Here is a 24169-nt window from a genome sequence, read left to right as displayed (position 1 = left end):
CATAGAGATGAATTACATACACCGTTATGTGCACTAACTAATGTTGGCTAATTCATTTGGGGTTCAACACCTGAGGAAGTGGAAACTCAACACAAATGAACTAGATCACTAACTCTAAATATAATACCCACTGCTAGTAGCCATGAATTCATTCAATATTACATGTAATGTCCTCACAAACTTTGCAGTCGCAAGCACGAGAGCTATCGGCCTATGCCCTGACAATGGCTGGTGCGCATATCTCAAACCCATATCAAATACCTTGGTTGTAAAATAGCTGCTATTGAGCCGAAAATGGAACGTTTTCTGTACCTAGCAGAAAACCGAGATCCGTCTCTCTTCGACAGTGACGAGGGACGAAGCCTCGAAAGCATTTTCCCGCAATTTCATTTTGAAATGTTATATGGTCAGAATGCATTTTTCTCTTGAGCTCATGGGGGGAGATGAGAGTGGCTTGCCCATCGCAGCAGCAGGCCCTATCTAGGGCGCAGGCACAGCGGCAGGGCGGACACTTTCATTACAGGGATCATGAGGATAATACACTTTACTGTTTGACCAAATCATGGTTTTTAGACGCACAAAAATTAGGACGTTTTGAGTGAGATGACAATGTAGAATGTGCTCTTTCTGCATTTATAGGCACCCTTTCCGTTTTTTACGATCCGTGATCTTGGCTGTCGAACTGATCACGCGTCGGGGGGAGGTCTCTTTGCTGATACCGCATTTGACTTTGAATGTGTATTCGCGTTGCCTCAGCTCAGAAAACCCATCTTGGTAAGTGCCAGCTGTTGCCCAATGATCAGCCAAAGGCTCATTATAGATTAGTATAGCCATGTTACCTTTATATATTTTTGTGTGTGAATTTCGACCAGCCCACACAACAAAAAAAATGGTGTAGCCCATCTGGCATTTGCCAGAATTGCCAGATGGCCAATCCACCCGTGTCTAGAGAGCTGAGCTGTGTGTGTGTGTCTAAGAGAAAGGCTGAGAGAAGCATATGCCTTATAATGCGTGGCACAGGGGCAATGGTGAAGTCAGAGCTGCTGCCACTTGGGGTTTGGTGCCGATTCTCCCTCTTCTCCCCAAGGACCTTGACATTTTTTGTGATGTGTGTGTGTGTGACATTTAATTGAAAGGTAAATATCCTGTTATGTAGGCCTACGAATAATGATAATCCGTTTGTTGAAGTTCGTCTTTCTCACCCGCAAAAACTGCATTCGTTAGACTTGTATCGGGAAACGATACAAAGGACAAGTTTGCGCCGTAAAGTTGCGCCATAAAATAGATAGTTTTTGCTACATGTAGCCTCCCCTGTGTTAACTTTGTAGCACCATACTGCCACTAGAAATGGATACTTCAAGACAAAACCCCCCAAAAACAAAAAGCAGAACAACTCAGAGCTGTAAAATGCGTAGCCTAAGCGTTGGCTTACCAGTTGTTGCTGAACCCCCCTGCATCTTGCCCACAGTTGTTGTCCTGCTTGGCTGAATCCCCCCTCTCCGACGCTAGGCTCACAGGAGATTGGAAACAGTGCACAGACGAACTAACGTTTTACAGTCAACTCAAACGAAGGAGTGTCCCGACTTCAGAGGTCCTCTGCGTTTTCCCTTCTCTCTTGGCAAAAATCTCTAGCCTCCGCGGCAGGGCATAACGGGAATGTAGGGTTTCTTTCACGGATATAGGAGGGTGTCCAGTGAGCGCGTTTGATGCATTGGAGCAATGATCCATTCACTCCTCCCGGCTCTGTCCTCCTTATAGCAAAACTATTCTTCTCTATGCGTGGAGTGCGCTCAACTCCGCCACTGGAGAAAGGAGTTGCGCGTTCACGCTGACGCGCGGTCACGACGACCGTGGTCATTCATTGAGTACAGTAGAATAAAGTAAATCATGGGACTATTATGTTTGTATACATTGTTGTTTTTTGCATGACTTTTGCTTCGTTATTTTACACAGTAACCTCCAAAATGGTTTTTATTTTCCTCAATTACATTAAATTCAGCATTAAAAAAAAGGTGCAAGTTTAAGTTTGTTCCACATGAGCAAGTCTGAGAACACTATGATGACACACCAAAATGTGGTTGATGGATGCCTTTTGTCTTCTTCTAATGCCTCTAAAGTGGAAGGTCATTCAAAACTAACGTTAATGAGCTGGTTAATCCAAAAGTTTCCTTACTGATTACAATTTTGGACAGATCATTAGTACGTGATTACGTTTATAAAGTAACCTACCCAACCCTGAACCTATTACCATAGGCTATTACCATATTATAACCCAAATCAAATATTTCCAATGATTATGTTTTTGAGTCCGTAAACAGTGCTTCAAAATATGTTTAAACAAACTATCACGTCAGTCTCATGGACTGTCTGTCAGTTCCCACCCAGCCTCATCCTTCTACCAAACAAAGTGGCAGGATCAGGCCTTGTAAAACACAGATTGTTTTACCTTTAATACTGACTATTTAGCAGGGTCATTATAACAGAACATATGTTGAAATGAGCATCACTGTAGGCCTAAATCGATGCCCCATTTGGCTATTTGTATAAAGGTCGCAGGTTGCCTCCATCACTGCATTAATGGTTATCATTGGGCTTGGCTTCCTCCTTGGTCCTTTGACTAGATTCATCTATAATGGTTGAGAAGAAAAGACACTGAAACACAAATATTAACTGGCATTTCTATGTCACGGCTCAGCCCCTTTCCCTCCCATAGATGAGCAGTGTTGATTCCTCTTGAATTCCCAGCACGCCGAATAAACCTTGTCAGCTGTCCCTGTGAGTTAGTTTTCAGAGGAACAAGGAATTGATAGAGGCAGAAAGCCAAATTGCTTGCTTAAATATGAAACACTTTGCTATTTCTGTTTCATAACCAACTGTTAATTCGCCCCTCGGAATAGAAATGCAAAGTTTGAGGTGACGGTATGATACCCTGAGTTATAATTCATTTTAATGTCTAATGCCAAGTTATATTAAGGTTAAATATATATATTTTTAAATAATGTCAACGAACATGTGATACTGTGTAGAGCTACTGTCTGTAGCCACCCTCTGCCATCAATAACCATATGATTGTAAAGTATGTTTGTGGAATGTTGTAATGGTGACATATCAAGGCCTACTGTTTGGCTAACTGTGTTACCATTTTGAATCAATCATGTGGGTAATGGTCGACTGTAGTAGGTCCTTCTCTCTCCTGTCTCTCTCTCCTTCCCTCTCGCTCCATCTGAGTTAACCCATGTCAATTTAACTATGCGCAATTAAGCTCTTTTGTGCCTCGTTGTGTAGTTGCACGTTCCTCGTCTGCCCTTGATCAACACAGACAAAGTGTTGGAGTCTGTAGTGACATGCCCACTGGCTGGCTTGCTGGCTGCCTTTCACTTGTTCATTCACTGACACTCTGCAGTCCGTGATAGTCTGTGTCCGGCTACTGTAGCTAGCCATACCAGGCACTAAGGGCAAGCACAGAAAAAATTGTAGACTACATTATTGTAGGCTGCAGGTAGCCTAGCGGTTAAGGCATTGGGCTAGTAGACGAAAATGTGCTGGTTCAAATACCCAAGGTGAAATGTCTGTTTATATGCCCTTGTCATACAAAATGAGTACGGCACTTAACAGTGTTGTGTTTGAGACCATCTAAAGGGAGACTGGAGCAAATCGAGTCAAGACCAAGACCAGAGGAGGGGTGAGACCGGGAGGGGGACAAGGGGTCCAAGTCAAGACCGAGACCAGAAAAATGCGAGTCCAATTCTAGACCACAATCAATTTTTTGTAAAATAACTTTAGGTCGCCAGTTACTTTGTGTGCTAAACGTGAAAGGTTTTTTGCAATGGGAAGCAATTGTTGTACATTTTGATTAGGAATGCTTTGCCTAATGGTTGTGTTTTTGTATTCTTATGATTGGGACCTACTGGCTAATGTCCGAGTGAATGGACTGCCTAACCTTTAACATCATTCTGCTGTTTTTCCATCGGCCCTATGCAGTGGTGTAGTGGAACCGGGAGAAGTGGGTATACTCATACTTTGCTAAACAAATCCCAAACGGCTTGCCCAGCGAAGGAAAGGCACCCACTGTGAAAAAGCCTATCTTTTCTAGGGTTTCATATAGCAAAACAAATACATGTTTCAGATTAGCACTCTCTAAATCACATCTTTTGGAGGTCTGAGGAGTATTTTTGTAATAATGATGTATAATATATAATTATAACAACATCCTCTGATCACCTGGGGGCTCCCACAGTCAAAGCCACAGATCAGTGCTAAATAGAGCCAGTTACTGAAAGAGAGAGAGATACACACGTTTATTTCCACAGGGCCGGGGGGTGAGACAGGGATGCAGCTTAAGCCCCACCCTCTTCAAAATGTATCAATGAATTGGCGAAGGCACTAGAATGGTCTGCAGCACCCGGACTCACCCTACTAGAATCTGAAGTCAAATGTCTACTGTTTGCTGATGATCTGATGCTTCTGTCCCCAACCACGGAGGGCCTACTGTAGCACCTAGATCTTCGGCACAGATTCTGTCAGACCTGGGCCCTGACAGTAAATCTCAGTAAGACAAAAATAATAGTGTTCCAAAAAAGGTCCAGTTCCAAGGACCACGAATACAAACTTCCATCTAGACACCGTTGCTCTAGAGCACACAAAAAACGATATATACCTCGGCTTAAACATCAGCGCCACGGGTAACTTCCACAAAGCTGTGAACGATCTGAGAGACAAGGCAAGAAGGGCCTTCTATGCCATCAAAGGAACATAAAATGCGACATACCAATTTGGATCTGGCTAAAAATACATGAATCAGTTATAGAACCCATTGCCCTTTATGGTTGTGAGGTCTGGGATCTGCTCACCAACCAAGAATTCACAAAATGGGACAAACACCAAATTGAGACTCTGCATGCAGAATTCTGCAAGAATATCCTCTGTGTACAACGTAAAACACCAAATAATGCATGCAGAGCAGACTTAGGCTGATACCCGCTAATTATAAAAATCCAGAAAAGAGCCGTTAAATTGTACAACCACCTAAAAGGAAGCGATTCCCAAACCCTCTATAACAAATCCATCACCTACAGAGAAATGAACCTGGAGAAGAGTCCCCTAAGCAAGCTGGTCCTGGGGCTCTGTTCACAAACACAAACAGACCCCAAGGACAGCAACACAATTAGACCCAACCAAATCATGAGAAAACAAAAAGATAATTACTTGACACGTTGGAAAGAATTTACAAAAAAACAGAGCAAACTAGAATGCTATTTGGCCCTAAACAAAGAGTACACAGTGGCAGAATACCTGACCACTGTGACTGACCCAAAATTAAGGAAATATTTGACTATGTACAGGCTCAGTCAGCATAGCCTTGCTATTGAGAAAGGCTGTCGAAGGCAGACCTGGCTCTCAAGAGAAGACAGGCTATGTGCACACTTCCCACAAAATGAGGTGGAAACTGAGCTGCACTTCCTAACTTCCTGCGAAATGTATGACCATATTAGAGACACATATTTCCCTCAGACTACACAGACTCACAAAAAATGTGAAAACATATCCAATTTTGATAAACTCCCATATCTATTGGGTGAAATAGCACAGTGTGCCATCACAGCAGTAATATTTGTGACCTGTTGCCACAAGAAAAGGGCAACCAGTGAAGAACAAACACCATTGTAAAATGAACCTATATTTATGTTATTTTCTCTTTTGTACTTTAACTATTTGCACATCATTACAACACTGTACATATACATAATATGACATTTGAAATGTATCTATTCTTTTGGAACTTCTGTGAGTGTAATGTTTACTGTTAATTTTCTATTGTTCATTTCACTTTTGTTTATTATCTATTTCACTTGCTTTGGCAATGTATACATATGTTTCCCATGCCAATAAAGCCCCTTAAATTGAATTGAAATTGAGAGGGAAGAGAGAGATGGCGAGAGATAGTCAGAGGGAGGGAAATGGATAAAGGAGAGAGGATGGGAGGACAGAAAGAAACAGAGTGGAAATGGGGGTAGGGAGTCAGAGAAGCGCAGAGAATTGGAGGACAAAGAAAGGTAGGCAGAGAGATAAGAGAGATGTGGGGAAAAGGAGGGAAGGTGTGAGTTAGGCCATCCACTCCTTTCACACCAATTTCAAATCACACCTCCTCTGCTGTTATCAAACCACATCACTCATCAAAGAGTGTGAACTGAAAATAAAGTCTCCGCGTGAACATTTTGCATGCCATGTTTTGTCATGATTGCAATGAGAAAAAGGGTAGAGGCACACACCTACAGATTCCAGAGAGATAGATCTATTTTGGAGTATCCATTTCCCTCATGAGCATAGGGGAGAAGACACATCCCTGTCCAGCCGGACTGTATGGAATGTTTGGTGTATGATGAGGATGAGGTCACACAGTTCGTCAGACCTGCTGTGTGTGGAACTTCCTGTGTGTGTGTGTGTGTGTGTGTGTGTGTGTGTGTGTGTGTGTGTGTGTGCGTGCGTGCGTGCGTGCGTGCGTGCGTGTGTGTGTGCACGCGCAGCAGTCAGAGACACATGAGTCAGACATTGTGATGCTGTCTGTTTGGCCGTGTGGTGTAACTGTGTGTGTGTGTGTGTGTGTGTGTGTGTGTGTGTGTGTGTGTGTGTTCTGTGCACCACCTGATGCATTCAATGCTCCTTCAGGGTCCTCATGTGTTCAGCTCATCACATGACAGGACTGGCTGAGAAAGAGAGAGGGCTCTTTGTGTTAGGTTACGGTTTAGTAGCCCCACTCCACTGACAGCAGCACACTCACCATTGCGTACACACTCACACTCACCATTGCGTGCACACTCACACGCACATACAAAACACGCTTGTGCACAAACACATACCCATATCATATCACTCAAAAAAGGGGGAAGAATCTCATTGGATTCAGACAGACACTGGACACCACTGTATTTGTCAGTGTTATGGTGACCCCAATTGGTCAGAGAGGATACTGCACCAGCCACTGTGAGACGATGCTGCATGCTATTTCAGGTACAATCATACCACCTGCATTTTGAATGGAGCAGTGGGATAGAACATATTCCACTGACCCATATTCCATATGGCAAAACGAACAGGAAATGGGGGAGATGACATGACGACAAAGCGTCCACTGTGGGGGATAGTGATGTCATAGACTGCCAATGGAGTGACCTCTCACCTTTCTTTCATACAGTATCCTGATTCTGCAAATCGGGACTTTTTTCAGTTGGGGCAGTCTCTGTTATGTAGTGTGGTTGGTAAATGGTACACTGTAGCCTAGTTGTATGTGATTCTTTGTGTATGAATAGTTTTCATGTTTGAGTTTATAAAATGCAATTTATTAACTTTGGACATTAGAATAAAATAAATCCTTTTTGTAGAATGACAGCTTCTGAATGGGACCGATTCTTTAATTACTTGTATTGTTTATCCATTTCTGTGTGTTGTATCAATTCTTATTTTCTGAAAATCAATAGAGTTCTACATATTCTGGCCATGTAAAACTGTCCACGTGGTACAAAACTGTTGCATGAGACAAACGGGGCAAGTCTTTATGACTCATGGAAACTGGTCCTAACGGAGCGTGGACAGGAAGTTACTGGGGGTGGAGAGGTCAAGAGTCACCGGGTTTGTTTGTATGTGGGAGTTTTTTTTAATACACAGCAGCAAATTATAAATGGAAATGGAAAATTGTAAATGGGAAAAAAAGTTATAGAGAGTTAAAGAGCTATAAAAAGGGGTGAGATGTGGAGAACAGAAAAAGAAAATGGAAAATAACAGGAAGAATAGAGAAGACAAAGGATGAGGGCAGGGAGAGAGGAAAAAGAGGGGAGCCAGACAGAAGGTGGTGGTGGAAGAGTTTTGTGCATTGTGTGAAATTTGATCATGTCATGGAGTCTTTACAGACAGCTGGGAAGTCCCCTCGCATTCTGTTTCCCAGCTGGGGGGGGGGGGGTGGAGGGGGCTGCAGCTTCAGACTGGCTCCACAGTGAACTGTTCATTTACTTACAGTGGGAGAGTTTGGGATGAAAATACACACGGGACACTTTGTCTTTTTTAGTCACATTTATTGATTTTAACCAGCATGACTACCTTTACACAGACATAAGACCTCTCTATAGGAAAACAAAATAACACTTTCATAGGATTAGCTCAGCAGTAATACATTAGACTAAACTCATTTTTTCATCATTTTATTTTTTCACTTTTTCAGCATCTCCAAAGTTATAGGTTTGTTTTCGATTCTGTGTAAAGGTTCCCATGACTGAAAAACATGCATATGACAATAAGTTGTAATCAATATGCCACTAATTATAATGCACATTATTGATAAGAATACAGTACTGCATGACAATGCAAATAAATACCAACATACAGATTAAGTCGTTATTTCATATAAAGGTATCAAACTCAATATGGATCAATACTGAAACACAATATGACAATATAAAGTTTGCACGGCTAGTGTATTATCACAATGCTATCGCTTCCAGCAAACAGAAAACTTTTATTTTTCCTTGTAAAACAGCATTTAAATTGCACTTTATTTTCTCCGTATTTTTAGCTTCTCAACCGTATTGATAACTTTTTTACGCCTCAACAAACAAGCATTGGCTATGATGGCACTATTCAAGCTTGTTGATGCAAAATCTGTTTTCTATTTCCTGAAATCACAACACTTTAATATAATATATGATGTAAAAAAAGATTCAACAATAAAAAATAAAAAATAAAAAGAGAAAATGCGCTCTCTGCACATTTGCCAACAATACTATAGATATTACATTACCTTCACCATACAAAGCTAGAGATCGTGTTGATGTTTCCAATAGAACACTGATCTGCCCAAACACATAGTGGTGTTTGGAACATTTTGTTCAAAATGAGGCCAAAGGGATTTCTTTTGGTTCCCAAAGTTTGATTTAAAAAAAACTACCTTTTCTCAATACCCCTGAATTTGCTGTTGGGATCACTGACCTGCAGAATTCAATACAATATCAGTTGAATTGAGCTAATTTCAAAACGATCATCTCACTCCTGCAAAAAGAGCGACTCCTCTTTACATTTATTGCTGCTCACAAAGTCATTCAACCCAAAGTCCTCCCCTAAAAAAAATGAACACAAAGTACTAGTCTACAATTCTCCCTGGAAACAATGAAAGGCACTACTGGTCAGAATGAAGAACAAAACAAACCCAAAGCAAAAACCCGGGTAGCGCTCCAGCAGAACGCCACAGCCCCAAACCTCACCTTTCTCACTGACGTACGGCTTGTCTCTCTGATTCTTGATTCTTTTTCAAACCTAAACGGTGTACCAAGATCTGGCACGATAAACAAAGAGAGAATTAAACAATTCCAATTTGGAATTTAATCGTTGCACTTGCAGAGAATTATGTGAGCCAGTGATCCCTTATCAGTGTGACACCCCTGGTAAGAAGATGGGGAAAAAAACAAAATCATTTTGTCACTCCATTTTTTCCCCCCACAAGAACTTCTTACCATTTTTTGCGTCAGAGCGTCGTCAAGTTTCTGCGCGTTATCTTTGAACTATTCCTAGGAATAATAAATACATGAAAACCCCAGAATTAGCTCACCCTGGATTTTGTTTAGAACATGGCAGTAGAACATACATAAAATCAAACCAACAGCATAATAAAGTAATATGATGAGACGTAACAATAGAAGGATGGATCAATTCTCAGACGCACAACAACAACAGATGGACTCTGGTTTGCGGTGAGACTTTGAGGAGAGTAAATGGTCTCTGTAGATGGTACAAAGAGACAATATACAGGAGGAAATATATTCCTATGAATATATGTGTATACTTGACTAAATAAGTCACAAACCCATAGCACTACAAACCTTTCCTAGGTTAATAATATAAAGTTAGATAATCCGATAATAAAAGTGCACAGGTTAAAGAAAACAAATAAACTTAAACAAAAAAGATCAAACCAGACAAAAAAATTGGTTGATTTACACTGAGAAAAGACCATGGTTCCCCTGGCTTCTCATTGGAGGGATAACTCCGCCAATCACAAACTCTGATCATCATTTCATGAGGAGGGCAGAGTTCACAGTACTTGTGAGCATCGGGCAGCGGCGCTGGGAAATGTGAAATGCCTGTTCATTCCCATGCATAGGACATCGAGGTCATGCTATATAGCGAGTGAAAGGGCAACCGGGAGGAATATTGGATTTTCATATCAGAGATTTCATTTGATCTTTTTTAGTCTTGAAGTGGGTTTCATAATCTTGGCCTATAGGGCTATCTGTTTTCTGCACAATGAATGTGACGTCGGCATTGTGAGAGGATCCTGTGTCGGAGGATCCTCCTCCGGGCAGAATTAAATTACTGCAAAACGGAGAAACAAAGAAAACATCAAATGTGCATTACTGGTACATTTTAGAGAGATGTTAACTTCCTCAGAAATAATTCCATTCCAAGCAAAAACACTAAATAAGGAAGAGTAAAACGATGTACACCGAAGGCCCAGTTAGTTACAGTAGCTACTAACTACCGGTTGGTGCAAACTGGGATAAGTTGTCCTGAAGCCGACTGTCATATCAACATTGTGTCAACATGTCTCAGAGGAGCTGAAATAAAAGCACCACTGCACGAGGAAGACCAGTGAGTGCAAGAAGCTAAATGACCTCACAAGTACCATGACCTTTGACACCTCCAAAACACATGATGAGGCCCCAAGAGTTGAATCCACACCCCAGAACCAAGTCAGTTAAAGGAGGGGCTTTCCTTAATGGCATGCAGGTTAATGAGAATGGGGTGGGTTTGTTAGCATGCAGGCGTTCCACCAATCAGGAATCAGACGAAGAGCGCGCGAGAGAACTCAAAGGTGAAGTGGGCGGAGCCTAAAGGCAGAGGTAGGAGGAGCTTATTCTGGTGGCATTCTATTGACGACACCAGATAAACAGACATTGATTTCAAACTAAACCAAGAGACCAAGGGAGGGTCTCTCTTAGCCACAATCACATCCTGGATTATTAAATATATAGATTATTCAGTGAGTCTATAGAGCCTACACAAGGGAACAGGAATAGAGGGTCAACTAAATTTGAATCAATGTCCACTGGTAAAATACCACATTTAGAGACAAAGTAGTCCAACAAAAACCTAATGTAAATACATTTGTAATTTTAGAGCATCTCCCTCAGAAAACCCCGGGACTCATTTCCCCAAACACAGTATCAAAATCATGTTCGGAATCGGCTGAGAGAGCTCGTCTTTCGCAGCTCTCCAGCCGCGGGCGCTTTTAAACACCAGTATTACTTCTCTCTCCTCTCCCACTCTCTACTCCCAGAGCAAACTGATACAAACAAAGTGTGATTCTATCACGCTATAAGTGGAACAAGAACAGAATAGTGATTTCCCCTCCCGTGGAGGTTTTTCCTCTGACGTGAGCGATAGCCTCGTCTCCATACTGTGTGGTGTGACTAAAGGCCTCGTAGGGCAGCGCAGCACATACTCAACTCAAGCAGGGTTGAGGACGTCCCTCGTTCGGAGGAACCAAAGCTCTCCCTCTCTATATCCGAGAGAGGTGGCCTAGGAGTATCCCAGAAGATTAGAACCTGATTACGATCGTCTCATTAAGAATATATAGTTTTATATAGGTTACTGGTAGAAAAAGCATAATTGAGTGAATCTTCAAGAATCTCTTCGCATCAACCCTGCTTTCAGCATCATAAAGCTAACGACGTGTATGCATTACATGGATTTATCTAACACGGGCCCCCGCATCCGTTTTTTTAATCTGCCTGGCACTAGATTGCACGGGTTAAAGCTTTTTTGGGGATAATAAAGACAGTACATTTGCTGTCCTCTCACATCCACACAGCATCTCAGAAATGAATCTATTTGCAATATTTGGAGGAAACAACATACACACAAGGGTCTTTCACCTCAGTGTCGGAGCTGAGATCACACACACACACAGGCAGGGTTCCGGGACACACGTGCGCAAGGACGTTATCTGACAATATTCAGGGGTTTTCCCCCCACAATCCCCCTCTCTACTTAAAGGGAGAGTGGTGTTGCAGGGCGAGCAAGCTGCTGACGATCTAAAAGAGAGAGAGGGGTTGTCATGACAACAACGCGACGAACCACAGGTTTGAGACACGAGGAGGACGGGGTTTTACCGCACACGGTTCGTTTGCGAGCTCGAAAGGGCCTCCCAAACGAGAAAGAGAGAAGCGACGGAGAGAGAGAGAGGAAGAGAGTTCAGCATTAGGCCGACAGACACAAAGACAGGGCTTTACATCGATAGATAGATAGATGTAGTTGATTTCAAGTGTTTGGCTCGACAGGCACTTTGCCGAGGGATATTAGTCGGTTTTGTTTGTAGAATTATGATCCGGATCTGGGTGCCATTGGTTTTTTGTGCTCTTTTAGGATCTTTTTCTGTCATTACAAAAAATCACCATCAATCAAAACTATATTGTATCTGTTCACAGTTATTTGATCATTTTCTTGCGTTCTTAATAGTAATATGGCTCGGCGAGAATCCACCAATATGACATATACTGGGTCACATGGAATAGCCCTCAGTTTGTTTCTGCAGACGTTAAATAACTGCTCTGGTTCAAATGTAGAGCCCTGTAGCAGGTGGGCATGTGCTGTGACACACCTGTTTACAGAGAAAAACTGTTAGGAAGCTCAGAAGCATTTCCAGCTGCAAAGCCATGCGATTGGACTGCCTGACTACCGCGTCGGTGTACAGCTTAAAGGATCTTGAAATTAAACACCTGTGGTCTTAGGTGCTCCTTTTACCGCCCAAACTCCGACATCATTATTTATCAGCCAACCCGCTTTGAGAATTTGGAATTTCAGTTAGAAAAATCCAGCAAATCACACTGGGCTCCCTAGCAACAGCAGGGGGAGTTTGCATATTGTTTTGTTTCATTTGTTTATGTAAACATTAATGAGCAACCTGATTGGTCAGTGAGTTGCTGGGGCTGGCTCAGTCCTGGGGGGCCAGGAGAGAGAGGTGGAAGAGGAGCGGGGGCTTTATCGAAGGAGCACCAACGCCAACAGGCAAGCAAAACGAGGAGAGGACGTCAACTTCTGTCACATGACCCTAAAAGTGACACCCTCTTCACAAGTTCCCACCCCCCAAATGCATGGTTGGTTACCAGGCAACACGGTTACCAGGCAACGCACTCAGGGGGGTCAGAACACACTAAGCACAAAAGCTGCCACCTTTTACATCATCATAAGTACAGCACCATGACGGCGGAAAGAAGAGACACCCCAGAATATCCACAGAAGCCCAACGGCGGCCAGTTGAGGCCATATCCACATGCCATACATTATGTCTACTACAATCCCAAACTTCTAGGGCACACTGTACTGTACGGTACAGTACATACACATCTGCATTCCCCTAAGCGTTTACACTAGCAGGCGTGAGTGGCCATACGTGGCCACAGGCATAAGTATGTACTATAGGTTAGACATACACCAGGCTCTATGAGGCTGCAGGCTGAGCAGGCAGGGAGCTAAGCGAGCGTAGTAGGGCTCTTTAACACTAAGTCAGGGGAGGACCTCGGGCTCCTCCCCCCTGTACACAGCGGTCCCGTGCTGACAACGCAGCCACTTCAGTCGCAGTAGATCTTGTACTTCTCGCTGCAGAAGACCACTGGGCCTCCCAGGATGCCGTTGGGCATGATGTTGGGCTCACTGGCGCGACCGATGCCGGCGCAGGTGAGCCCGTGACTCACGTAGGGGATGTTGGCGGTGTTGGTCTGGCCGTTGGTGGTTCTGCCGTTGGCGGCCCTGCCTTTAGGTTTGCCCCCGCGGCGGGTCTGCTCGGTGTCAAACTCCAGGTCCTCCAAGCGCTGGGTCAGGGCTAGCTTCTGCTGGATGGCCATACGGAGGAGGGAATTCAGGGTCTTCTTCTCATCCTCTGCCGCAGACAGCTGTCTCTGCATCTCATCCAGCTGAGTCACATACTCGTCACAGCTACAGTAGAAGGAGGGAGCGGGAGAGAGAGAGAGGGATGGAGGGAGGGAGAGAGAGAGATCACATTAGAATAAGATATTTGCCTCCAACGTCAGTGAGATTTCAGCCCTTAAACATTTACTGCATTTTCACTAGCCATCCAATAGGTGGCAGTAGAAACCTCCAGTGTTAACAGCCAAAGGCACAGTGATCTGACAGTGACTGTGGTCTTTTCACTACCAGTGGTAACGGTCTGGATCTCCAATCGGACTGTTCATATTGTCTGTGGCTATTTCAGATGGATTTCCCTGACCTTCAAGCCCACTGAAAATCAATGCAAGAAAAAAAGGCTGAACCCACATTCGTCTTGACCTTTGACCTACTTCCCCAGTGCCCGTCTTCTCCACCAGATAAAGCCCTTGAGGTGTCTACCAGAGCCTTGCCATCCGGCAGTCTACCATTTCATCAGACTATCTCTCCATCTCCCCCAGCACCACTCTCTTCTCCCTGAAAACCTCTCTGTCCTAAACTTTTTGTGCTGAGCATCTCTATAGTGCTGCCTCCTATGCTGTCTGACAAAATCACTATTTTGTCGTTTTTCAGTGTAAACACGGCATACTTTTATGACTGCTGAACACCATCAATCACTTAAACCAGTGGTTCCCAAACGTGAAAGGAACTGAGTCCGGCTTTAAACGTACTCCTTGTTGTAATAGTAGAATGCACAAGGTGCCATTACTAAATTGGGTAGTGCGTCATCAGCTCCTCATCATGAGTCATGTTAGTCATTGCATACCTTAGAGAGCTATTTATAACTTGTCCGAAATGTCCAGATCAACTAGCCCATGTTTTTTTAACTCGTTTTGTTTTGCCCATAGACTTTGTCGTAATGTTCGAGTCACTTAAATATGATATGAGTAAACATTAGACATGGCAAAATGTATTAAATTGCAATAAAATGTGCTTTTAAAAACGGCAACATTTCTCTGCATCTTACGACAAAATGTGTAGAATTGCAGGAAATATGTTTTAAATCCGAATATTTGAAAGATGTCGGTGAAAAATAACGGGAAAAAATAACAAAAATGTTCATTAATGCTCAGCACTATAAACTTTAAACATCCTATTCAAGGAAGAACAACAGGAACTAATTTCACCCCCACAAGACTCACTTAAGACCTCATCTGTATTGCACCGGGGCAGTAGAAAATGTAGAGATGTATTTACTATTCACTAAAAGCCCAGCTACGCATGATTCACTTTGTACTGCTAATATCCAAACACAGTATGCATATATATGCAGAGTTTAATGGCTGAACATACATCCCATTTGAATGTATCCCGGGGTTGGGCTTCATGTGGGCTGTGTTGATGTAGCTCTACCCGGACGTCTGTCTGCATGACAATATGAGGAGTCTGAGCACGAAGGTAATAATAGATCACACACAAAGGAGGAAAGCTCACTTTAGGAGTGGGCTAAGTGAGAGCCCAAACAAGAGAGGTGCAAAGAAAGGTATGGAAGAAAAGATTTTCCTCTCGCTATCACTCAAACAACTCTCTCTAGCATCAGTGTAATATAACATCAAATCTGCTTCCCACGCTAGTGTGAAATAGCACAAGGCTCTCACACTCACTCACTCACTCACTCACTCACTCACTCACTCACTCACTCACTGTGCTGTGATGCTATATTTAATCTATTTTTACCACTGTGAGCATTTAAGTGTGTGTGTTAGGGCCAGGCAGGTCCAGAAAACTAGGTCATGCTGCCTGGAATGTAGAGGCAGGGGTTCATATCACTGTCCTTCATCTGCTTCCTCTTCCATTATTAATCATTCTGCCCTTCACTCTCTCTACCTCTCTTTCCTTTCTCTGCACCCTCATCTTACATCTCTCCGTCATCCTCCCTCCATCCTTCATTTATATCTCCATCATCCTTCCTCCATCCTCCTCTCTTTTTTTCAAACTCGTCTACTCTCGGTACCTGCAGTCACTCCCCCCCCCCCCCCCCACCTGTCTCCATCCTGCTGACACAGCGATCTGAGATGACATTCCCCAGTGATAATGGTAGCCACACCTCTGCAGAGATCTGTGCAGTACACCACCTTCCCTCCCAGCTGTCATTCAGCCCAACCCACATTGGAATGAAATTCCTGGCATCTCAGAACACTCCTTCAGTCCTACCAGCAGGACAAGTCTACATCAGGGGAATTACAAGTTACTCTGAATCAAAATGTGGGACATAAACACTCCCTGTTCTATCTGGTGGATTGGAACGTTTCCTCTACCCTTCCGAGTATCAATCACAATCTGCAATGAGTGGGAAAGACATTAGGAACACCTTCCTAATATTGAGTTGCACCCCCTTTCGCCCTCAGAACAGCCTCAATTCATCAGGACATGGACGTTACAAGGAGTCGAAAGTTGAACTGACGTCTGTGCCCAGTGCGCATTCTCATTGGTCACATAGGACCTAATGTTGCTATTCAGTCTCTCACTATTGGCCCATTGAAGTGTTGTGTTATTGCACACGGGCACTCCCCATGATGCACACATCCTCTCCCCCCACATACACAAACCCAGCCCCCCCTCGTGGGCGTGCAGTCGGACTCCCACTGGGGGGCACACCCAGACAAAGGGGATCAGTGCAGCTTCATTTGACCCAGTGTGAGATGGCGAATGGGGGGGTTCCCAGGGGTCGCAGTGCCCTTTAAGATGGACCAGCCATGCTGGGTGGAGGGTGTAAGAGGGCGTGGGTTTTCCCGGGAAAAAATACAAGCTTCCATTCTAGGGATGAAGGGATACAATGGGTCCCTTCTTGGCCTGATAGGGAGAGACTGGAGGGCCACAATGGCCCTGGGTGGCGGCTGGCCCTTTGTCGAAGAACAGTCTCCACATTCAGAGTAGTGTGGAACAGAGGCTCCATGTCTCAGATGATCTACAGTAGCCAGGGGTCACGAGACACACACACACAGGCGTACTGCACACAACATGCGCTCAGAGGATAACGTGCACAGCATCCACTCATATCCACACGCACACACATGCACTGCAGGAAACACAATGACATGTTCATAGGGAAGGGTAGGGACTACACTGGCAGGCACATACCACAGGAGGTTGGTGGCATCTTAAATGGGGAGGACGGGCACGTGGTAATGGCTGGAGCGGAATAAGTGGAAAGGTTATTATGAGCCGGCCTCCCCTCAGCAGCCTCCACTGGCGCATACGCCCTAAATATACTGACACATGGGTGTTGAAACACAGCACTACAGCACATTTGTTTGTCACATGGAGTGTGAACACAGGCACACACTCGCCTCAGCTGTTCTCTGGCTATGTGGGATCAGCATTGGTCATTGTGGAGGAGGATGAGTGAGAGGATTTAGGAGGGAGGAGAGGGGAGATAAAGAAGGAGTAAAATAACCAACAATGAAAGTAAGGACAAAATGGGAATCAGAGAAACAGAAAGAGATAGAATGAGAGTGTGTGCCTGTTCGATTTGACTGGGGGGAAGGCTGACTGATTCTTTGCGTGTATAGTGCCTAGAGCCTGCTAAGAGCAGGCATGTCCAGGCAGGGGTTAATTGGAGTCCGATCCTGCACCTCTCCATTTTCGACTGTTTTGGTCCGGAATCTATTTGGCCGGATCCGGTAACTCTCGTGGCATCGTTTGTTTTCCTTCTCACTTTTTTGAAAAATGTAAACATTGTAATAAAAGCGATCAAAGTTCATATGAGTTGCATCTTCGTTAATTCCCCTGCCCCCCACAGCCTAGCTGTGGATTGTAGTCCAATAACAACGAGTAGCCTACAGTCGGGAACGCGCGGCAAATCCGTCAGTGAATAAACAGCATGCAGAAAAAAACAGGCCTTACGGAACATTTCAAATACAACCGAGGGAAAACAACGGTTGGAAAGCAAATGGCTCCTGCTGAAAAGAGAAGACGCAAAATATTTACTGTACACTGATATTTACTGTACTTACTGTACACTGATAACACAGTCCACAGCTGGAGTACAACACCACATACACAAGATGGAGACGTACAAACGGACATAGAATACACATATCAGGAGCTAGCATTACACAAAAGAGTCACACAGAGATTTGCACATTCAATCAGTCCCACTCCATTCACTCCAACTCTCTCACTCTGGGGCCACACACTCGAAACTAAGGCAGTCTACTGAAAATCTCAGGAATCCCCAAAATCTACATTTAAGTCGACAGAGTATGTCAAAGATGGAATAACCATGAAGAAAGACTCTCAAATGAGCCCCTGTCGAGAAGCTGAAATGAAAGACTCCCTCTCTCTCTGTCGGGTCGAGGGCCTTGTGTTTTGCTCTGAGGATGGAAGAGGGGAGAACGGGAAGAAACAGGGGGAGTGTGGGAAACGTGGGTCAATCACATCCCTCTGCCTCTTAAAGCCTTTCAAAGAGGCCTCCCCCCTCACTCCCCACCATCATTCTATAGGCCAACATTAGCATACCAATACGTACAGGCTCCAGAAGGACCTGAATGAACACCACCCCGAATACCCAGGCTGTACACAGCCCAGAACATACTGAGTCCAAAATGGATCCCTATTCCCTGTAGTGCAGTATATAGGGTAGGGCTGTCACGACAACAGTATTGCGGCACTCAGCCGTATCGTGGCAAGGGAACAAAACGGATTTCCTATAGCGCAACATTTTACATACAGTAGTTTTTTTTTAAAGGACCAAAGAGTTCAGTCTGCTTTGTGCTTTTTGCCATCGTAGCATCGCGTTACTGGTCTCGTGACAATCATAATATAGGGGGTAGCAAAAACAACATGAATTATATCCAAGGCACATAGAAATCAGGTAAAGACTGAGGGATTTCCTGTGGCCCCCTGAGCAGAGTTGAGCTATGTTTTGTTTTGTTATGTTGTGTTATGAGCATCATTCAGTCTCTTACGAGAGCAAAGAGGGACAAGGGGAAAGGCACATTTAACACGCGGGCCTCTCTGGCGCTGCCATTTTCCTCTGTATCATATCTACCACCCTCGTTCTGGGGCTAACAGCCAGTACCTCTTAACGAACACTTGGTTTGAAACCCCGATTGGTCAGTGAAAGTCATTCTAAAGCAGAATGCCAGTTATTTTCAAAATGGCTTCCTCTGAGGTGCTCAGCGAGAGCTGATTTCCTCTCGTGTCTTCAGAGGGATGACTTAACAACCGCATCAACAGACCATCTGGCCCTGCACTGCACCAAATCGTTATGACAACAGAAACACGCCCATATTTGCAGAGGAAGACCGCTTTCTCCGCCATGTAAATCGATAAGCTACTACAGTTACATAGAATTACTCAGTAAGACCAGCTAATGGACCGGGAGTGCAGGTACACCGTAGCATTACTCCACTGTAAATATGAGGGGTGCCGAGTGCACACTCTCTGTGGATAGTGCAGCCCTCCCTTCTCTCCTGCCCTCTCCTCTCCTTCCTGCACAGCTTGATATGAGCTTTGCTGTAAGTGGAGGAGCCGCCTTAAAGACGGAGAGCGACCGCCTCAGAGTTGCCATCTGGTTCAGGGAGGGTTTGCAGGAGAAGGGAGGACGCACTGGGCTCCACATCAACACAACAGAGCAAACAAAGTACCACAAGAATGTGCGGTGGCCTACATGCTTGTGTACAGTGTGCACACATTGCGCACACACTCATAGTCATTGCGCACTCCCACCAACATAGACCCCCCCCCACACAAACACACACACACTCCTTCAGGAGGAAGACTACAGTACAGTGAGACTATGGTGAAACTAGAGTACATTGCATCCGGGGTAGTTATCCAGACCAGGTCGAGGTGGGGATTATAAGGGGAACCTTTGGCCCGCTTCTTATGGGAATCAGCATGCTTAGCCAGCAAAAGGGTTAACGTAGCCCCTCCATCTGATAAGCAGTCGCGGGTCATAAAACCCTGCTTCTTCAGCATAGTGATGATAACAGATTAGAGACGTGTCCGTAGTACGGCCGTCCTCCACTGGTCCAGATTCACAAAGAAAAAAACAACACTCCTATTAAAACCTGCCGGTTGTTAAAAGCAACGCTATGTACACGGCGTTAGCATATGGTAAATATGGCTTACCGTGTGGTATTAAAACTGTCGCGCGTGTGCTCTTAGGATGGTGTTACTGCTAGGTTGACGTGGTAAAAGCGGTCGGATGGACACTGGGACGTCTAGGTGTCTTGGTCAATACATCTTTCCATTTAAATCGCACGGCGACAGCGTTTTAGTAGGCTAAATACATATGTACGTAAACGATATAACTGTGCGTAAAACCTCAAGTTGTAACGGTGTTGTTGTTTTTTTGCGGCGCTTTTCTTTTGGTTTGCTGGGTTTGTTTCTGTAGGTAAGCGAGGTAGGTATAGCGCGTGTCTTGTCGTGTGGCAAACAAAGCCTAAAGGGACGAGAGAGCCTACTCTCATACGCACAGATGAATCTGTTGTAGTATATAGACAGAGCGCGTGTTCTTGGGTCATGGGTGACTGACTACTCTCTGCCTGTGTGGCCAAGGTATGCGATAACGTGTTTAAATGTGTGTTCCAAACTAGGAGTCTAATAGCGTGTTCCTAATAGGGCTGGGGACCTCACGATACGCTACTTAGGTGCCCGATGTGATATGTGTTGTGATTCTCATGATTCTGTGTGTATTGCGTTTTTATTGCGATTTGGTGTTCCAAACATATTGCTCACTGTGTGTCTGTTTCAGAGAGACGAGAGAGAGACAAGAGAAAATGAGTTTTGGTCAGTCAGGGAAATAAAAGTTCTAAAAACATGTTGGCTCACTATTTAAAAAGGAGATGGAGAACAAGGATGAAAAATACTGCCGTTTTGGCGCAGGTACAGTTGACTAGCGCAAGCTCATGCTACCTACAGTACCAAAAACAACTACTTTTTTTTATAGATTTTTTCCCCAAATTGATTCTTGGGAGTCAAATATTGATATAATATTGCGATATGTAACTAGCGATTTTTTTCTCTCCCATCACTAGTTCCTAACTTGTTTTAAACGGGGGCGCGTGATAATGTACTCCTCTTACCGTGTGGCGAACATAGCTCGAAGTGAAGAGAAGGTAGCGGCATCCTCCTTCAGGGCCTTCAGCTCGTTCCTCAGCTTCATCATGGTCTCCGTCACCATGGCCTTCTCGTTCTCATACTTACTCTTCAGGTTGGCCAGCGCCACCTCAGCCGTCTGTAGGGGGGACACAACACAACAACGGTCAGACCAAATAAAACGGGTCATTTGGAGTCTTTTCCCTGCAGCTTTATGTCATTAGCGTCTGTTCCAGTGCGTGACCTTTGAGGGTTTAACTGCACAGCAGTTCGGTGGGGATTTGGCTGGATTTAAAGACTACAGGTGCGTTTCTTCATGAGAGGCTTTTATCTGAGAGCCAGATTCAGGAGCTGAGGAACACACACCCTCTTCAAAGATCTGACAGCAACTGGACACACAAACATTCCGGGTTATGGGCTGTTAGGGAGTGTCTGCTTTAGGAAGCTTTCATCTTTTTTTAAAACTCTATCACACAGACACACACAAACACTCACAGCCACCAGCTGTCTCTCCCTGTTGTTTCGCTATGAATCTTGGCTGCAGTGCATTTGCTACGACAGCTGAAGAGGCTTCAGACAGCCACCTCCCTGCCTCAGTCCCCCGACTGATTCTTAGGGGAGGGAAATACAAACATGGAGGTTCAGCATCTGACCTGCTTGTTGGCTTTGAGCACGGTCCTCAGTGTAGCGATCTGCTCCCTCTTGGTGCTGAGCAGGGACTTGAGTTTGAGGATCTCCTCCATGCAGGCCTCCATGTCCTTGTCGGCCACGGCGCCGAGCTCCAGAGACGCCACCCTCTGACGGGACAGCTCTGTGGTGCGGTCCACCGCCAGCTGCAGGTGCTTGATCTGGTCCCGGATGATGGCCACCAGGTTGTACACGTTCATCGGCTCCCGGGGCGAGGGGGAAGAGGAGACAGGGGACAAGGCACTGTCGGCAGCATCGGGGACGGGGAACAGGCCCTTGGTGAGCAGGATGGGGGAGCGGCGGCCGCGACCTTCGGGACTCGTGCGCCCGCCCTTGCCCTGCTTGTAGAAGTCGAGCATGACGCGGTTGGGAGTTTCGTTGTTGCACATGCACACGTGGTTGTAGAGGGTGGCCAGCTCCTCGCTGAAGGTGACCAGCTCGTCCTGCGCCACGTTCAGGCTGCCCTGGGACTCGCCCGCCACGTCACTCACCTTTACAGATAGAAAGAAGGAAACGTTTGTCAATTCATACAGTTTGATCGAAGAGAGAAATCTGGTTTGCAGTGTGAGGGAAAAGTACAAACAATTCATACACAGAGAAAAGTGAAAAGAATTGACTACAGATAACCGTTCATCAATATAACACCGCAGAAAAAAACATTAACTAGCCTAAGACTTTAGGGGGCCTGTATCATGGAGGGTGTTTCTCACCTTGCGGAGCTCCTTCGTCAGGATGGCCTTCTCCTCTCTCTCCACGCGGCTGGTCTTCTCCAGGGAGGACAGCTTCTCTCCCAGGGCCGTGACATCAGACGCCAGACGTCCTCGCTCCTCCTCGTAGCGTGACTGACAGGACTGGTACTCTGCCTTCAGGGTCTTCAGCTCCTCCTTTAGCTCACCTGCCTCCGACACTGCAACCTGAGACAACCAGAGGCAGAGTTAGGAATAGCCAGTTTTAGGAGTAGAGTGGCTTCATCATCTGTGTATGTGTAACAGGGTTTTATTGGTGATTCCCCTTGCCACTTTATTGTTAAGCCAATGGGTTTTTGGTTTTAGTTTTGTCTTGCCGTCACCTACTCAACATGGCATCTTATTGGCTGGTTTGCGTAGCTTGCTTACGAGGGAGGATGTTTCAGTTAGAATCGTCCCAGTGAACAAGCACCAAACCAGCGGTAAGTTGTTGGTTGCAAAGCACTGTACATCAAAAGCAATGTAACAGTATAACTTTACGTCGTCCCCTCGCCCCGACACGGAAGCGAACCAGGGACCTTCTGCACACATCAACAACGGTCGCCCACGAAGCGTCGTTACCCATCGCTCCACAAAAGCCGCGGCCCTTGCAGAGCAAGGGGCAACACTACATCTAGGTTTCAGAGCAAGTGACGTAACTGATTGAAACGCTACTAGCGCGTACCCGCTAACTAGCTAGCCATTTCACATCCGTTACATATGTGTGTATACATGTTTCATTACCTTGTACTTGCACTCCAGGATCTCGGGTCCGTTGATGTCCACCTCGTAGTAGTCTCCGTCGTCGTTGCTGTCGCGTTCTTTCTCGTTGTCCAGGGCTGACTGGCGCTCCTTGCTGGCCTGGAGCCTCCGGATGGCATTGAGGTTCTCGCTGAGGCGGCTGACCTTCTCCTGGTGCTCCTCCAGGGCCCCGTGGGCCTGCTCCAGCTGCTTCTGAGAGTCCTGCAGCGTGGACATCAGAGACACCTTCTCACGCTCCATCTAGACAAGGGGAGACGGAGCATAAGACAGATGTATTAATTTGATAAGTTAAGTAATGTTACTAGTTTCCGGACAGAAAAAAGCCTGACGCAAATTATAGACAGATGACCATTTAGGCATAATTATGCAGGTTTAATCTTCCCATTTCATTGTGTTTGTCTATCCCTCTTCTTCTCTACCTAATGCATATGATTGTCCTAAAGGATGATAAAGGTGGTTGTTTTTCCAAATAACAGATAACATTTCTGGAGGTTTTAGGGGCTAACTGAGGGGGCTGCAGTATAACATCTCTGGACGTTTTAGGGGCTAACTGAGGGGGCTGCAGTATAACATCTCTGGAGGTTTTGAGGGGGCTGCAGTATAACATCTCTGGAGGTTTTAGGGGCTGAGGGGGCTGCAGTATAACATCTCTGGAGGTTTTAGGGGCTAACTGAGGGGGCTGCAGTATAACATCTCTGGAGGTTTTAGGGGCTAACTGAGGGGGCTGCAGTATAACATCTCTGGAGGTTTTAGGGGCTAACTGAGGGGGCTGCAGTATAACATCTCTGGAGGTTTTAGGGGCTAACTGAGGGGGCTGCAGTATAACATCTCTGGAGATTTTAGGGGCTAACTGAGGGGCCTGCAGTATAACATCTCTGGAGGTTTTAGGGGCTGAGGGGGCTGCAGTATAACATCTCTGGAGGTTTTAGGGGCTAACTGAGGGGGCTGCAGTATAACATCTC

At 45.2% G+C, this 24169-nt stretch overlaps 2 protein-coding genes across 3 annotated transcripts in view; both read right to left on the bottom strand.

The window, feature by feature from the left end:
• LOC129830418 (FYVE, RhoGEF and PH domain-containing protein 3-like) overlaps window positions 1–1760 on the bottom strand; it is a 94548-nt gene extending 92788 nt beyond the window's left edge. Inside the window, exon 1 of one of the 2 annotated variants that reach the window (XM_055892982.1) lies at window positions 1433–1760. In XM_055892982.1, the coding sequence (XP_055748957.1) occupies window positions 1433–1457 (25 nt within the window). In that variant the 5' untranslated portion in view covers window positions 1458–1760. The remainder of the gene's footprint in view (window positions 1–1432) is intronic. The other variant, XM_055892980.1, reaches the window with a different exon arrangement.
• A 6285-nt stretch (window positions 1761–8045) lies between these two features.
• The window catches only part of LOC129830417 (protein bicaudal D homolog 2-like), a 73886-nt gene continuing 57762 nt past the window's right edge, over window positions 8046–24169 (bottom strand). The window contains exons 6-10 of the mRNA XM_055892979.1: window positions 23190–23447; window positions 22431–22634; window positions 21687–22211; window positions 21021–21172; window positions 8046–13977 (exon numbers count right to left, since the gene is read on the bottom strand). Coding sequence (XP_055748954.1) covers window positions 13614–13977; window positions 21021–21172; window positions 21687–22211; window positions 22431–22634; window positions 23190–23447 — 1503 coding nt within the window. The 3' untranslated portion in view covers window positions 8046–13613. The remainder of the gene's footprint in view (window positions 13978–21020; window positions 21173–21686; window positions 22212–22430; window positions 22635–23189; window positions 23448–24169) is intronic.

This window comes from Salvelinus fontinalis, chromosome 31 (genome assembly GCF_029448725.1).
Source record: "Salvelinus fontinalis isolate EN_2023a chromosome 31, ASM2944872v1, whole genome shotgun sequence".
In the NCBI taxonomy this organism is placed as follows: Eukaryota; Metazoa; Chordata; class Actinopteri; order Salmoniformes; family Salmonidae; genus Salvelinus; species Salvelinus fontinalis.
This window is presented reverse-complemented; position numbering and strand designations above follow the sequence as displayed.